This window comes from Ceratotherium simum, chromosome 10 (assembly GCF_057802395.1).
Source record: "Ceratotherium simum simum isolate JZ-2026a chromosome 10, ASM5780239v1, whole genome shotgun sequence".
Taxonomy (NCBI): Eukaryota; Metazoa; Chordata; class Mammalia; order Perissodactyla; family Rhinocerotidae; genus Ceratotherium; species Ceratotherium simum.
Genome location: NC_141909.1, coordinates 55,152,028 through 55,167,182, shown reverse-complemented (window position 1 = coordinate 55,167,182; position 15,155 = coordinate 55,152,028). Strand labels below are relative to the sequence as shown.

The following is a 15,155-nucleotide window of genomic DNA, read 5'->3' as shown; positions in this document are numbered from 1 at the left end:
CCACTTTTGCATCTGCTTTTCCTGTGTTCGGTATTCAAGAAATTCATTGATGTATTGCTTTGCAAATGATAAATTATTCCTTATGAGACAGTTGTGAGGGAAAAAGAGGAAACAGAGCAGTAAAGTGGCTTGTTCAAGGCCACACCGCAGGTCAGGGATAGAACTAACCATGCTAACCTTTGAAATGCTGACCAGTGGCTGATTTTTTGCCTTTTTGCCCATCCCTGGCTATATTTCTTTTCATTATAATGTTGCCTTATTGGGATATAGGTGTATTATCGCTAGTAACTCCAGTAAATTATACAAAAGCCAAAAAGAATGTCTTTCACTAAGTGCCCCCCAGGTGGATATTCAAGTAAAGAAAATGTTCTCTAAATGATGCAACAGTTCCCCCTTCCCCCAGCCCAACAGGCCAAGGGCATGATCTCCCTCTCCTGCCCAGACACTGGGCCGCCTGCCAGTGGTGTGCCTAGTGTAACTGGACACTCGGAGAGGATCCTTTTTTAAACATCCTTCTCCTCTAAATGACAAAATTATTTTCAGTAATAATCATGAAATGAATGATAATAGGCGAGAAAGAGATGCAGACAGGGACATTTTCCTTATATTGAATTTCACATATAATTACACCTGTAAAAAAATTTAAAAATAGTACAATGCAAGGAAATAAATCACAGCTATCTAGTCAATAGGTTTTTTAAATCTATTTTAAACAGATTTAAACAGTTTGAGCTGTTTAACAGTTTGAGCTTTGATCCTTTGATTATAGTTAATATAATACAGCATGTAAATAATTGTCCAGTAAATAAGTGAATTTTACTAAAAGCAAGGGCAAAAGGTACAATTTAGGTAACTACTAATTGTACCTTTAGTAGTACAATTAGTACTACTAATTAGTAGTACTACTACTACAATTAGTAGATACCTAAATTGTACCTCTGATGTAACGTTTTCTTGATTCATCCTTTAGTTTTAAAGCAAACGATTAACAATTTTAAAAGAATACATTTCAATTTTGGAAATATTAAACTCCAGTAAAAATATTTCACATATGAACTAAAATTTGCACTTACCAACCGAAAATAATACAACTCATGGTTCTCATGATGTTTCACTGTTTTAAATTTTAAGCATAAAAATTCTTTAAGAGGTCCTGTGGAGTGAATTGAAGTAGCTCAAGTTCTAGTTCTTAGTCTTTGCAGTAACTGTGCTATCATTGTTTCTTTCAAATTTACTATAGAAATGTAGGAATATATGTAGTGCTACAAGGGTTGGACACACTGGGTCTAAAGGAAACTCAAATGATTCTAAATCCAAACAAATGTGTGTTGCTGTGTCCTTGTGTGTGGGGGGGAGGGGATAGGGAAGGATTGGGAGTGGGAGCAGACTATGAAACTGGACATTTTCCAAACTAGTTTCTACATAAAATATGTTTGGTAAAGGGTAAGCAATGAAAATGTGCTAATTTGAAGATGGCATATATATTATTTAATCTGAATGGAAATGGCAACACTACCATGCCATAGATTTTAGATCAACAAAGGGTTTTTATTAGGAAGGAGTATTTGGTTACTGATTTTGCTTAGAATTGCTGGTGCATGGTGACGATAAATGGATGGACCTTTGGTTAGTTTTATTATTGTTAAATTTTGTACAGTCATACCTGCTTATTGTGTATTATCACACCTGCACTGAGGCAGACAGCTCCCAGGGCCCTGCCCTGGGTACCCCACCACTGCCTGCAGACCTGGGTCCCCAAATCTGCATCTCAGTGGTTCCCTGGGTTTCCCCACGTCTCAGTCACTCTTTTTGTGTGTGTGTGTGAGAGGAAGATCAGCCCTGAGCTAACATCCAGGCCAATCCTCCTCTTTTTGCTGAGGAAGACTGGCCCTAAGCTAACATCTATTGCCAATCCTCCTCCTTTTTTTCCCTTTTTCTCCCCAAAGCCCCAGTAGATAGTTGTATGTCATAGTTGCACATCCTTCTAGTTGCTGTATGTGGGATGCCGCCTCAGCATGGCTGGACAAGTGGTGCGTCGGTGCGCCCCTGGGATCCAAACCCGGGCCGCCAGTAGCGGAGCGTGCACACTTAACCGCTAAGCCATGGGGCCAGCCCCCTCAGTCACTCTTGAAGTCTTACAATTATCACTCCTGCTTCCCTTTAGAAATTTTGCATAGCTTACAGAATTTGAGGACTTTTTCCTTTCTCTACAGCAGGGGAAATCCCAGTATCATGGGCCAGCCATGGGGAACCTGGAAACATTCCAGCTTCAAGTCCCTGCTCTCTGGGGTTGCATACTTCCCCCACTGGAGAATCCACAGCCCGTGCCCTCCTCTCACCCACACCTGGGAGATCTTGCTCTGATGTGTGCACTATGTGTGTCCTTTGGTCAGGCCCTTACTCATACATTCAGAAAAGGGAATCCTTGCCAGAGCAAGCTGCCCTGGGAGGATGGCAGGGTGCCTCATGTCTCAAGCACCCGTCCCAGGACTCAAACCCTTGAAAACACTTACTTCTGTTTTCTTACCAGTCTCCCAGGGCTGACCCAGGCTCCCACAGGATTGATAGCCATGACCCCGGGGTTCGTGGTCTTGACCTCTGAGAGGGCAAGTCCAGGCAGGCCTACACTTGGGCTGTCTGGCTCTGGTGGACATTAGGACCTTAACAGCAGGGTCAGGGAACAGGGCCACGCTCCAGGCGTCTCTGGCCTGTAAATGAAACCTGATCCCATCACAAGGAAGAGATTGCCTGTCTGCCTAGCAATGAGAATGGCATTTAAAATTCAATATCAGAAAAGATATTGACGAGATTAAGGGCCTGAAGGAACTGATTTATGAGGAGAGACCCAAGGAATTAAATATGTATAGCCTAGTATAATAGGATATTAGGCCCTGAGCACAATTTCATTTCTATGATCCAGTGTTCCCATTATCAGTCATCTGAATGGTGGAGTTCTCTCCGAGAGATGTTTCTCTCCCAGGGGTCACCATGCTGGAGGCAGAGAGGGAGGCACCAGGATTGATAAACCAGGCCACAGGCTGGGGTACCCTTGTACCTTGCCGTAAACGGAAGGGCAGTTTCATCCCCAGGTGGAAGCAGACGACATTTTAAACTAGGATAGATCTTGAGTAGTCTCACCACCTCATGTGACAAGAAAATTCAAGCTAGTTCAATTCCATGTTTTTTTTTTCCCAAGGAGAAAATTGAATGTTGTAGGTACCAGATGGAAAATGACTGTCCTTCCCCTGAGCCAGGCTTCTCTCCTTCATCAGGAATACTGTTAGATGAGTTTGCCTTTAGGCAAAGCCTTGCTCTTAGGTTATGATAATATGCATTTGACTTTTTACATCTCAAACTTTCCCTAACAATCAGGGATTGGCTCAGGATTCACAGTGTTAGATGTAAAGCTGCACAGGTAGACTTCAGCAGCAGCACCTAAGGCTGACCTTCCTAAGTGGTTCTGAAGTCAGTGAGAACCAAACAGGACTGAGGGGGTGGAGGGTCTGGAAAGTACTGGGGAGAAAGAAGCAGCCGTAAACTGTGTTTGGGTAGCAGGATCTCACCAGGGCAGGGGGGATTAATGGATGTCCTCTCACCTTATAGCAGGACAAGGTGACAAGGATCTAGCAGAGCTGGGCACAGATGGGTTCAGGCGGCAGGCTGAAATACCCTGAGAAATCAGGTTGGAGACGAGATGCACAGACAGGGCATGGCCACACAGACTAGATATTAAAATAGCTGCTGGGATTGGCCCATCTGGACAGTCATATCCACCATGGCCTTTGGTGGAAAATTATCTTCGGAAGCCCCTCAACCTCATTTCCTTAGGTGATATTCTACTGGCCTTAAAAGCATAACCCTGAGTAAGGCATCTGATTTATAGCAAAGTTACAGAGATGGAATAACATTTATTAAAACTGAATTCAAAAGAGCAAACACACATTAAATTTAAATTGATGACACTCCATGGGTTCAAATATTTCCAGATTTTATGCATGAATATTCAGTGGCTCATTTCTAATAAGTAGAACAAGTTCTGATTCAAAATGGATCCCCTGAGCCATTTAAACTGATCCCCAAAAATCTCCTAGGGAAACTACACTGGTTGGAGCCATTATTATTTTGTGCCGCCCTGAATTAATCGTAGTGTATATATTAGCATCCTTGTGACCCAGCATCTTAAGGACAATGTCTGTTTCCTCCAAATCCTCTGTATTGTCTAGGCCAGCACTGTGCACACAGTAGATCAGTGCTAATTGAAGGAACGAATGAATTATTGATTGATCGAATGAATGAATATTAGCGGATTGTTTTTAAAAGAACTGAACATAAGAGCCAAGCACTGGGGAAATCCTGAAACGAGGGGAAGAGAGAAAGAGAAAAAATGTGCGTGTGTGTGTGTGTAGGTGTCAGTCACTATCAATGTATATCTACCTGGTGTCATAAGTTCACCTGACCCACCACCAACCTAAATTTAGAAAGAGTACTCCTCCACTACCATGGAAGACACAAAATCAGTTTTCTATTTAGGGGTCCTCTCAATTTTATGCTAACTACCACCTCCATCCCCAGGCCGCCCACCAGTCCTGCCAAAGATTCCTGAGTTATCACAATTCTGTGTCAGCTTATAATGAGATGTTGCTGGTATACTTCATACAGAGTATTTGTGCTATAGTCTGTGACTTTCATGGAATCTAACCTTATATTATCTGTTAGCTATATAAAAACTTCACCTTGGTAACAAAATTATAAAATTTAAGAAAAAAAGGCAAGGAAGGGGTTACAGTTTTCAAAGGAAAGTTAGATCCACCACACTACTTACAGAAGTATACACAAAAGCCATGTCTCCAGCAGCCTAGCTCTTGAGTGGAAATGGTGAGTGCCTAGGTGGAAGTCATTGCTAGGAGGATTTTAAGTTTGGCATGTCCTGATTTCCACTTCAAATTGCAGTACAGTGTGCTTGCCAGGGTAGAAACCACGGTTTAAAGCAGGAAAATTGAGTTGTGCCAGTGGTAGGTCTCTCCCAGACAGTGTGGCCTTGGATACTTGACTTCACCTCTGTGTGCCTATGATTCGCTCATGTGTAAAAACGAAAATGTGACCTCACTTATTCTGGGGCTCCAAATAACATTTGTAATGCTCTTTGAATTTGTCAGAGAGAAAGATCCATTACACACTGAAGTCTGCATCCCCAAAGAGCAATACAAATGATCCTATTAAATCAGTGGCCTGGAAATATCAAGATGTGTCAGGTATGGCATTTATTTACCTGTTATTGTCCGCCAGAGTGTCTGCACTTGATTGGCATACGGATAATTGTCTAATTGGAACACACTCAATTGTAACCACCAAAAAATGTAATAGTGCATCTGTTTAATGCCACACTCTCCAATGTTAAATTAAAATTATGCTGCAGTCAGCCAATCCAACCGAGAGACTCTTCTGATTAAGTTCTAGCTGCCTGTGAACTTCTGTAATTGAGGCACTTTGGTGCTTAAAAATTTAAACCATAAAGAATGGTACACAGTCTCATAAATTTCAAGTGAAAAAGGACCAGAAAGGCTGACTTATATAATCTAGTTGTGGACTATTGCATTGTTTTTATAGGACATAGGACAATAGGACATCTAGTCAAATGAAGAACAGTAGTTTTAAATCACCATTGTTTTGAATACATAAATATTAGATTCATGAGTTTATGCTTTGTAAACAAAAGAAAGCATTAATTTTGAAGAATGCAGAAAACAGTCTAAGGGTATTGATTTTATTTTTCCTCTAGTTGTGGTTTTTTTCTTTTTTGGTGGAACATGGGAAATAAATTACATAATTATAAATTCATTGATTGGATTTCCTTAGCCTTTTAAGAAATATTCCCCTTTAGATTAAAAAGGATATCTGGAAGTGCCGGAGTAATGAATCAAAATCTCTTAAGTGGAACTGCTACTTTCCTCTGAAAGCTGCATATACCCTTATGTCTAGAACAATCAATTACCCAGTGATAGATCCTCAGGTGGTTTTTGTTATTGTGGTTTTTTTTGGTTTTGTCTTTGTGTGTGTGGTTTTTTGTTTGTTTGTTTATTTTTTGCTAGATCATGGTTTAATCCCATACAAGTGGGGAAACCAGAGCAAGCATTCATTCATTCAGCACCTACTATGCGTTTGAGATAAGTTAATTATTGACCCTACCATTGGTGGATGTAGTCTAGTTGAGGAGATATCTATGAAATGTAATATAGCATATTAAGTGCTTTGGGAACATAGAAGTTAGAACATCTAACTTTACTTTGAGTAACTGGAGGTGGTCTCTATTGAGGAAGACCCCAAGGCGACTGCATCTAGTTGTGCCGATTCTGCCCTGGACAAGTGCACCAGGCCAAATGGGTGAGTGGGTATGAAATCAAGCCCCCACTCCACTGCCTACTGCCTAGTGAGGAGTTGTGTCTCCCTAGAGGATGGGGCTCTTTTCTATTGTATAAAGTCATTATATGGGTTGGTGTTGGCCTGAAAGTGTTCTTTAAGTTGGCTTAAAAAATGAATAGGAATCTGCCAGGCAGAATCTGAGTAGTGAGCTTGTCATAGAGTCATGAAAGGACCTGGCATGTCTGGGGAAGGGTGAGAATGCCAGTGGTTTGGATTTTCTCCACTAGAGGTTGGGGAACCAACAGTATTTTTGAAGCATGGGAGCACTTTAATTCTTAGATTGCTCAATTCTCTCAGGAGTGTAGGGTGAATGACAGGAGCAACAAGCAGATTCAGAAGAGAGGAAATGGTTGCCTTAACCATGACAGTGAAGGTAGATGGAGAGAGGGCAGAGGAATAGGCAGAGAGGTTGTGAGGGTGATGAAAGGGCAGGGGTTAACTTCAGGATTTTAATTCTGGATACCAGAGGAACAGATTGAGGTGTGTGGAGGAGGAGGGGTGATATTATGCATAGTTGGAAGCACCATATGTTAAGGGTCTAGTAGGTAGTAGGAACAAGGCAGAGGCTGTAAACTCAGCTTTGTAAATCATAAGTCACATGGTTGAAGCCATGGGTGTGAATCGGATCACCTGGAGAAAGCGTGTAGCGAGGAGAAAAGAATCTGGCATACTGGATGGCAATTAGAAAAGTAGTGGTGACTTTAGCGAAAACAGTGTGAGTAGGGTACTGTAGATGGGAGTCACATTGTAGTAGAATAAGGATTAAATAAGCATTAAAGGTGACAGTGGTTTTCATCCCCAGCTGCACAGTGGGATTTTCTATGAAGGTTTTTTAAAAAGTATTATTGCCTAGATATTCTGAGTTAATTGGTCTTCTGGGGGGCCCAGGAATCAGTATTTTTTTGAAAAGTTCCCTAGATTTAAGAACCACTACCCTTGACTATTCTTTTAAGAAGTATAAATAAATCTCAATAGCAAGCAAGCGTATGATGAGATGCTTGAAGTCATAGGGAGTTGAGAAGTACAAAATTTTTAAAGGATCAAGAATCTTAGTATTACTAGACTGACAAATATTAGAAAGCTGAATAATACAAAGTGTTAGTGTGGATGTAGAGCACAGTAACTCTGGTCATAACAGTGTGTGTGTTTTAAGAGAATGAAGAAGTGTTATAACTGTGTAGATGAAATGGCAGACTCCCATGGAGTTATCACTTTCCCTCTTATTTATTCAGTGTTGATAATAACAGCTGAGAGTTGTATCCAGGTAGTATTCCTTTCTTTGTCCTTTCCCCAACCTTAATCAAATTCATTTGATTTTCTTCTCATTTCTAAAGCAGGATGTACTCCTTTAAAATCAGAAAATCACAAGCAAAACTAAAAAGAAAGATCCATAAACCCACTCACCCAGAGACAGAATCCAAATCCTTTTCTATGAATATGTTGCAAAATTCAACGAGTTTTCATAACCTGAACTTCTTGTGTGGGGAACAGTATATCATGAGCTTCCTCCATGTCCAGAGACATTGGTGCAACTTCATTTTTAATGGCTGCATAGTGTTCCATTATACAGATGCACCATCATTAATGTAGCCAACCCCCTTCTGCTGGACATCAGTTGTTTCTGAATTTGGCTACCTCAAGTGCTGCAGTGAGCACACACAAGCTACCTACCTTTGAAGACATTTTCCTGTCCTTCATTTGGCTCTTTTTTTTTTTCTTTATTTTTTCTTTTTTTTTTTGTGAGGCAGATCAGCCCTGAGCTAACATCCGATGCCAATCCTCCTCTTTTTTGCTGAGGAAGACTGGCCCTGGGCTAACATCCATGCCCATCTTCCTCTACTCTATATGGGACGCTGCCACAGCATGACTTAACAAGCGGTGCGTCGGTGTGCACCCGGGATCCAAACCAGCGAATCCCGGGCCGCCCCCGCGGAGCGCAAGCACTTAACAGCTTGCGCCACCGGGCCAGCCCCTCATTTGGCCTCTTTTTAAAGCAGATTTAAGGATTGGATTCAAAATTGTCTAATGATGTAAAAATTCACTCGGCATCATTGAACTCGGGACCAGATGCCCTTAAGACTGTTCTGGGGCCAGTCAGGAATGAGAATGAAGGAACAGGATCATTCCCTACTGTTTGGAAACAGTCATTTTAGGTACTTGTCACTGTGCCAAAGTATAGAATGGGCTCCCTGGTTTCTGTAGTTTAATCAAGTGATGCACAATGAAATCACATAAGGTGCTAAGGAAGCCAGTGTGGGATGTGTTACCTCATGTGATTATACCTGGGCAGGTGGTGAAATAGGAGGCACTGAGTTTTTAGAAAATTGCAAGGAAATCACTGTTTATGCTAGGGAACCAGAGTAGGTTCTTAAATTTATATCCAGTGCCAGAGTAGGGAACAGAACAAGCAAACCCAAGGGAAACACGGGGTGTTTTTCTGAGTACTTCCTACCCTCAACCTACCCCAAAACTCATGGTTTTGAAGATTTAATGTAATGCTTCCAGTTGGTAGGGTTAAGCATCAGAAATCTAGTGCCAGTGTCTGTTCAGGCCCTGGTAGTTAAGAACTGGCCCGGCAGCTCTGCAGCCAGCTTGTCAAGGCCCTGAAGCAGCAGCCTCGATGGGAGAGACACTCCCTTCGTGGCAGGTGTGCACGACATTTTCGTATCATTAGAGCAGCATTGCTTATGTACCGTAACAGAGGAAATGCACTTCTGTCTTTTCAAACTAGTCCTTTGTTGTCAAGAAGCTTTGAATAGACATAGCTGTTTCCAGGGCCTGTTTTGAAGTTCTTGAATGCATTCTCCAGCCCGTGTATATATTAAAATATAAACATGTTCCAGAGAATGAGTGCTGGGCAGCGCTGTGCTTTTGGCAGACCAGGTAAGCCTCCCCATGAGTTACAGTTGATAGGGCAAGGAAAGCTCAAGGCTTACCAAAATCCCTTCAGTGGCCCTGCTTAAAAATATCAGTGTAGGCCATAGCTTAGTGTTTTGACAGCTTATATCAGCAGTTTTCTCAGGTGATATATTGATTGCAGTTTGGCCCTCAGTCCTGCTGATCTAATAAAACATCACCGTCATAACAGAGAAAGTAAAAGGATCTTCTGTGGTCCCAGCCACTTGGTGAAGTACTTTTGCAGAGCTACCATAAAGCTGGCTCTACTGTCATATGTAAAATGAAGTAACATTGGACAAGTTGACTATTTACATTGTGTTTTTATTATTTAATTTCTTCATCTATCAATATGTTTTGGTTTATTAACACTGTGCTGCATATTTTTACAAATATGCATTTTTTCAAAGGAATAGAATGGTGCCTTCACAAATACTAAAACAGTTTTGTGGCATCAATATCACAAACAGCCTAATGATGTGTCCATAACTTTAATACTCGGTACACTCAGTGGGGGGGAACTGCACAAAAAAAGTTAACTGAAGTCTGGATTAAGCTTTAAGACACGTAAAAATCTTCTCCTCGTGTTTTTGAATGGATATTTTGAATATCTTACAATCACCTGGCCTTCAGTCCTACTTATCCTAAATGTCCTTTAATTTCACAGCAATTGCTGACCATCCAGGAGGAGTTAAACAACAAAAAGTCAGAACTGGAACAAGCCAAGGAAGAGCAGTCACACACACAGGCGTTACTTAAAGTCCTCCAGGAACAGGTGAGTGATGCAACAGCTCTGATGGCGAGTCGGTTCCAATCCCGAGGCGCCTCTCTCATGCTGGGCACGCGCACACGTTACTGAAGTTAATCTGCAGTACCATTAGCCCGTGCCCTGCCCACCATCCCAGCCACTTTGCTATGTGGATTTTATAATCTCATTCCCGGCACCTCTGTTCTCACTCTTGTACTTATTTAGATCCCCCCAAGCCCCACCAGTGACGTGTGAAAGTTTCTTTCCGGAGACAAATGAATTTTGATACCAAGTTTTAAAATATTGGCAGTGCAGATATATTTCAAAGCAAGCAGCTCGTTTGCTTTTAAGTCTATTAGTGAGGAAAATGGGTTTAGCATAACCCGTGGTATTCCTGCAGACATGTGAATAAGAAGGACTGATTCATAGCAACATTAAACAAATATCCTCCCCGTGCATCAGGGCACTTATCTAACCACGGCGAGCAACAAACCTTTTATATGAAGTTTCTAAATCTGATCGTTTTGTCCTGGCTTTCTTTGATACTCAAGTGTGGCCTGACACTGATAAGTGGATTTGAAAGTATTGTCTTACTGCAGGGTTAGACGGATCACTGGCAACAGAGTGAAATCTAAGCCCAGTATCTACAGGGAGAGCTCTTAAAATGCTTTCCTATTTCTGGCCTTCACATGCTGCCAAAGACGTCATGAATGGTAATTGGGAGGAAAAAAAATCACATCTAGTAACCTGAACCCTTGGAGGGTAATCAAATTTAGGTTTTTTTCAAATTTTTCACTCACCGTGGTTTATGAGAAGGTTATTTGCACAATATAAATAACTTCAAAAGTGATATTTTCAAAAATATGAAGTTGGGAGAGTATGACCTCAGCTGTGACTCAGTCACTTTACAAGTGATTTCCGTTTTTTAATGGTGAAGGATCAAGAAAATATATTTTTAGTTACTTTCCCCTAAAAGTATAAGTGATTTGTGAGGGAAAAGTGAAGATGTTGGATAGCTGGTAAGCTTTTATAACTTTGAAGGAAGATGCTTTATAAAACTAATCATTATTTTTATATGATTAATATAGATTCAATAACTTAGACTGAGGCTGAATCTGTGTGATTTTGGATAATTTAGATTGAACTGAAAAATACTGTTGACTAAATGCACAATGACCTACTGTCTAGGAGACCTGAAGTCACTGTTCTTTCTCCTTTATTAAGACTCCCAGCAAAGTGGAGCTGATTGGGTCCAGATTTGCGCCTGATCAAACAGACACAGCTCTGAGCTTAGTTGTTTTATGCTGTCTCTGTCTCCTTGATTTACTGGAATGGAGAAGGGTGAATTTCTCTTTTCTCCAAATGACTCAAATCCTTTATTTTGATTTGAAGTCCAAACCCCAGTCATAAAAATAGATTCTAAGTTTTGCAGAAAGAATTGATAAATTCTTGGGGCCGGTCCCGTGGCATAGCGGTTAAGTGCACGTGCTCCACTGCTGGTGGCCTGGGTTCGGATCCCAGGCGCGCACCGATGCACCGCTTCTCCGGCCATGCTGTGGCAGCGTCCCACATAAAGTAGAGGAAGATGGGCATGGATGTTAGCCCAGGGCCAGTCTTCCTCAGCAAAAAGAGGAGGATCAGCATGGATGTTAGCTCAGGGCTGATCTTCCTCACAAAAAAAAAAAAGAATTGATAAATTCTTGTTATGGCATGCATTTTTAAGGAGCAAAGCACACACACAGGCAATGGTGAAGCATCACACTTCACTCTCCATTACTTAAAATATAATAAATCAGGAACATGAAGGAGATTCAGAACAACTAAAATTATTAAAGACCTAGGAAATATGACTGGGATGGAAGCAATTTTAAATCTCCTGTACTAATTTAAATGGGATGACTCTTTTCAAGCAAAGGCACTGAGAATACGCAAGTCTAAGAGGGCCCACAGCAGCCAAATGCGTTTGGGTGCTATTGCCACCACCAGGCTGTTTTCCCGAGAGCCCCTGGCCTGGTGCCTCTGTCGTCCTTGCAGATGGGAGCGTGCAACAGACATTCCTGCCATCTCCCTGCAGGCACCCGCCCACACACAGATATACACTTAAACACACACCTGTATCTCCATGAGCATTGCCTTATGAGCATTTCTTTGCATATATGTAGAGTAACTACATGTATAAACACCTTATCGTTACCTGCGTAGATAGGGCCTAAACAAATGGCCTCACTCCTGGAGATTCTGATTGTATGGGTCTAGAGTCTTGTATTACACACACACGCACACACGCACGCACACACACACAGGAAAAGCTATACTCGTCTCTGAAGACCTGGAATTTTGCTCTTCAAAGCGACTGCCACACGATGAGGTCCTGAAAAGAAAGAACAGGTCCTGAGGGCAGACCCTTACGGTCACTAGGCCCCACCCCTTCCAAGGAAGGCAGGATCATTCCCTAAACTCTCCAGAAGGTTCCCAGCCTTCCGTATTTGCTAGGATACAGCTTCTCTAGGTCTCTCCAGTCCCACTGGCTCCTGCGTTTCATCCTCTTTACAAAGGTGATAGCTTCCCACATCTGGAGCTTGTTCACAAACCCAGGTGTCATCAGACAAGATGTCCAACTCCTCCCTCTGGAGGCAAGGAGCAGCTGGAGGAGAGAGCAGGGAGCAGGCCAGTGAGGGGCAAAGCGTGGCTGGCCTGCAGCATCAGCTGTGAGGAGAGGGGCAGCTGCAGGAGGGAGGGGTGGCCTGTGGTAGTTCTGGCAGAGGAGAGCAGGGGAGTGAACAATACTGGTGGACGGGACATGAGAGGAGAGCAAATGAGTAGCGTAGAAAGATAGGGCAGAGTTAAAGGATAGCATGGAGTAGAAAGATGGAATTTATATAAAAGGGAGAAGTAGAGCAAGGGGGATGTATGCTAGTAAACATGTAAAGGTGGAATAGGCTTTAACAAAATAGTCCTTTACTTCTGCTGAAAAATAACAAAACCTTCTGAGCTAACTCTAACTTGCAGAAGCATGAGTCACAAGACCTAAGCTGGGAGGAGCAGAGAGGGCTGATGGAGAAGAAGATGAGGAGCACTGACAATAAGGAAACCTTAAGATCGGAAAACATAGAGGGTTTTTTTAAGTCCTTTTGTGCCCTCTGATATTATTCCTCTCACTGTGGTGTACTTTTTCTTTTCCTATATATCATACAGCGCCCATGATCCCTTGTATTTATGTGTAGAAACATCACTGAGGTAGCCCTGAAGAACAGCGGGCAGAATGTTCTTTTTCTTAAGTGGGAGTCATGTGGAAATGAGCCAAAGAGCCTTTGGTCCATAATCGGCTGCCCCATGCTCAACTTCTTCATGCTACCATTCCTTTGGCAAAGCCCCTCTCTTAGCGTGGAGAGTGTTCAGCTTTCTTTCTGAGAGTTTGAGACTGCCTTAAAAAAAAAAGTAAAGAAGCTTTTGTACAAATAGCCAGAAAGAACCAATGCTCTGAATCAAACACATTGGTGGTATATGTGCATTTATTTTCTATCGAATTTTAAGCATTTATTTCCCACCATGAATACTTTATTTTAGGCGTAAAAAAAGGCATACAGAAGATGCTGCTTCCTGAGCATACTAAGCCAGGAAGAAATACTGGCAAATAGCTCCCATGCTGGCTCACCCTGTGCCCTTGCTCTCTGCCTCCAAATGTCTGCTTTGAGCCAGGATAGGATAAAATGCCAATTAAAAGTTTCCAGAAATTTCCTGATTACTGATTACTACTAAGCCCTCTGAGAGAGAGAATAATGTTTTCAATGTTCACTGCTAAAAATGTCATTTGAGAAATAGCTTTTCTTCTAATGCCTCAGTGACCAAGGAGATGTCTTTCCAATTCTTCCGTTGAGAAAAGAAGCAAATCATGTTTTTGTAGGCCTCCAGAAACAACGTCAGTCATTCAAGTATGTTCTCAAGAAAGACATGTACAGTAGCACTGCGGCATATTAAAACAACCGAAAATACAACATTCACGAATAATCGTTAGTATAATATCATTTAGCTGGTGGCAACTTGCAAACACTGCAGGGTTTAAATTAATAGCAATGCAACTAGGAAATGAAATCATTTATTATTCTTAAGAACCAATTTTATACATTTTTATACCTATAGAACTGCTTTCTAATCTTATTATTTAAAAAATAATCACCAAGACCCATTTACTTTTTCCAGCCATCAAGTTTCATAAAATATTGGTATCAGACTGGTTTCAATGAGATTCATTAGAATTACGTGCTCCATTTTTTCTTGTTGGAAGTTTTATAGAGGGCAACCTCAGATAAATCAAAGTTAACAGAATGATATACACGCTTGCTTATTCATTTGGGTTTCTTTTGTTTTTTTCTTAAAATTTGCAGTTAAAAGGTACCAAGGAATTGGTCGAGACCAATGGCCACAGCCATGAGGACACAAATGTAGGTACCACTAACCCAGTATTTACTCTTCTTGCTTGATGTTGGTTGAATGCCCATGGGAATGTGGCACTTATAACACAAAGGAAATCAGAAGTTCTGCCTCTCAGTGGCTTATAAAGATTACTATGTATGGTTTGGCAATAAAATATGGTAGACAGGCACTGCTGTTGTTAGCTTAGGTTACCAAATGTCACTGTAGAAGTACTTGAGCTAATCTCTACCACAAAATTCTAATCGCAGCGAATTTGTTTGAGCCCTTTATATTTTCAGAGTTACAAAGTAACGATGTGTTAGGAGGACAAATGGAATGAGACCCAACAGGGTAATGAGTTGTATATTGCATGTAAGTTTATTAAGTTTGCCTGTCAGTGAAAACAGTAATGAAATGACTGATAAGCTGAAGAGGGTGCAGAGCAAATCCCTTCTCCCAGAAAAGACCTTGAAAGTGTACCTGTCTTCTGTTTCTGACCCAGAACAGTAGCATGATGCATCCATCTTCTTGATATAGAGCATAATGGTACAAGATCCCTGCTCGCACCCTGACTTCTTCTCTTAGTGTTCCTTGAATTGCCCCAAATTAATCAAGTACTCTCTTTGCCTTGGAAGTTCTTTAGTCTCAGTCTTGGAACATTATACCATGTAGATCATTG

General features: G+C 41.5%; 1 protein-coding gene across 5 annotated transcripts in view; it reads left to right on the top strand.

Moving 5' to 3' along the window:
* Window positions 1–15,155, top strand: part of ENOX1 (ecto-NOX disulfide-thiol exchanger 1) — a 548,889-nt gene that overhangs the window by 487,158 nt on the left and 46,576 nt on the right. For all 5 annotated transcript variants that reach the window (XM_014789964.2, XM_087436027.1, XM_087436028.1 and 2 more), the window contains 2 exons: window positions 9,983–10,090; window positions 14,449–14,505. In XM_014789964.2, the coding sequence (XP_014645450.2) occupies window positions 9,983–10,090; window positions 14,449–14,505 (165 nt within the window). The remainder of the gene's footprint in view (window positions 1–9,982; window positions 10,091–14,448; window positions 14,506–15,155) is intronic.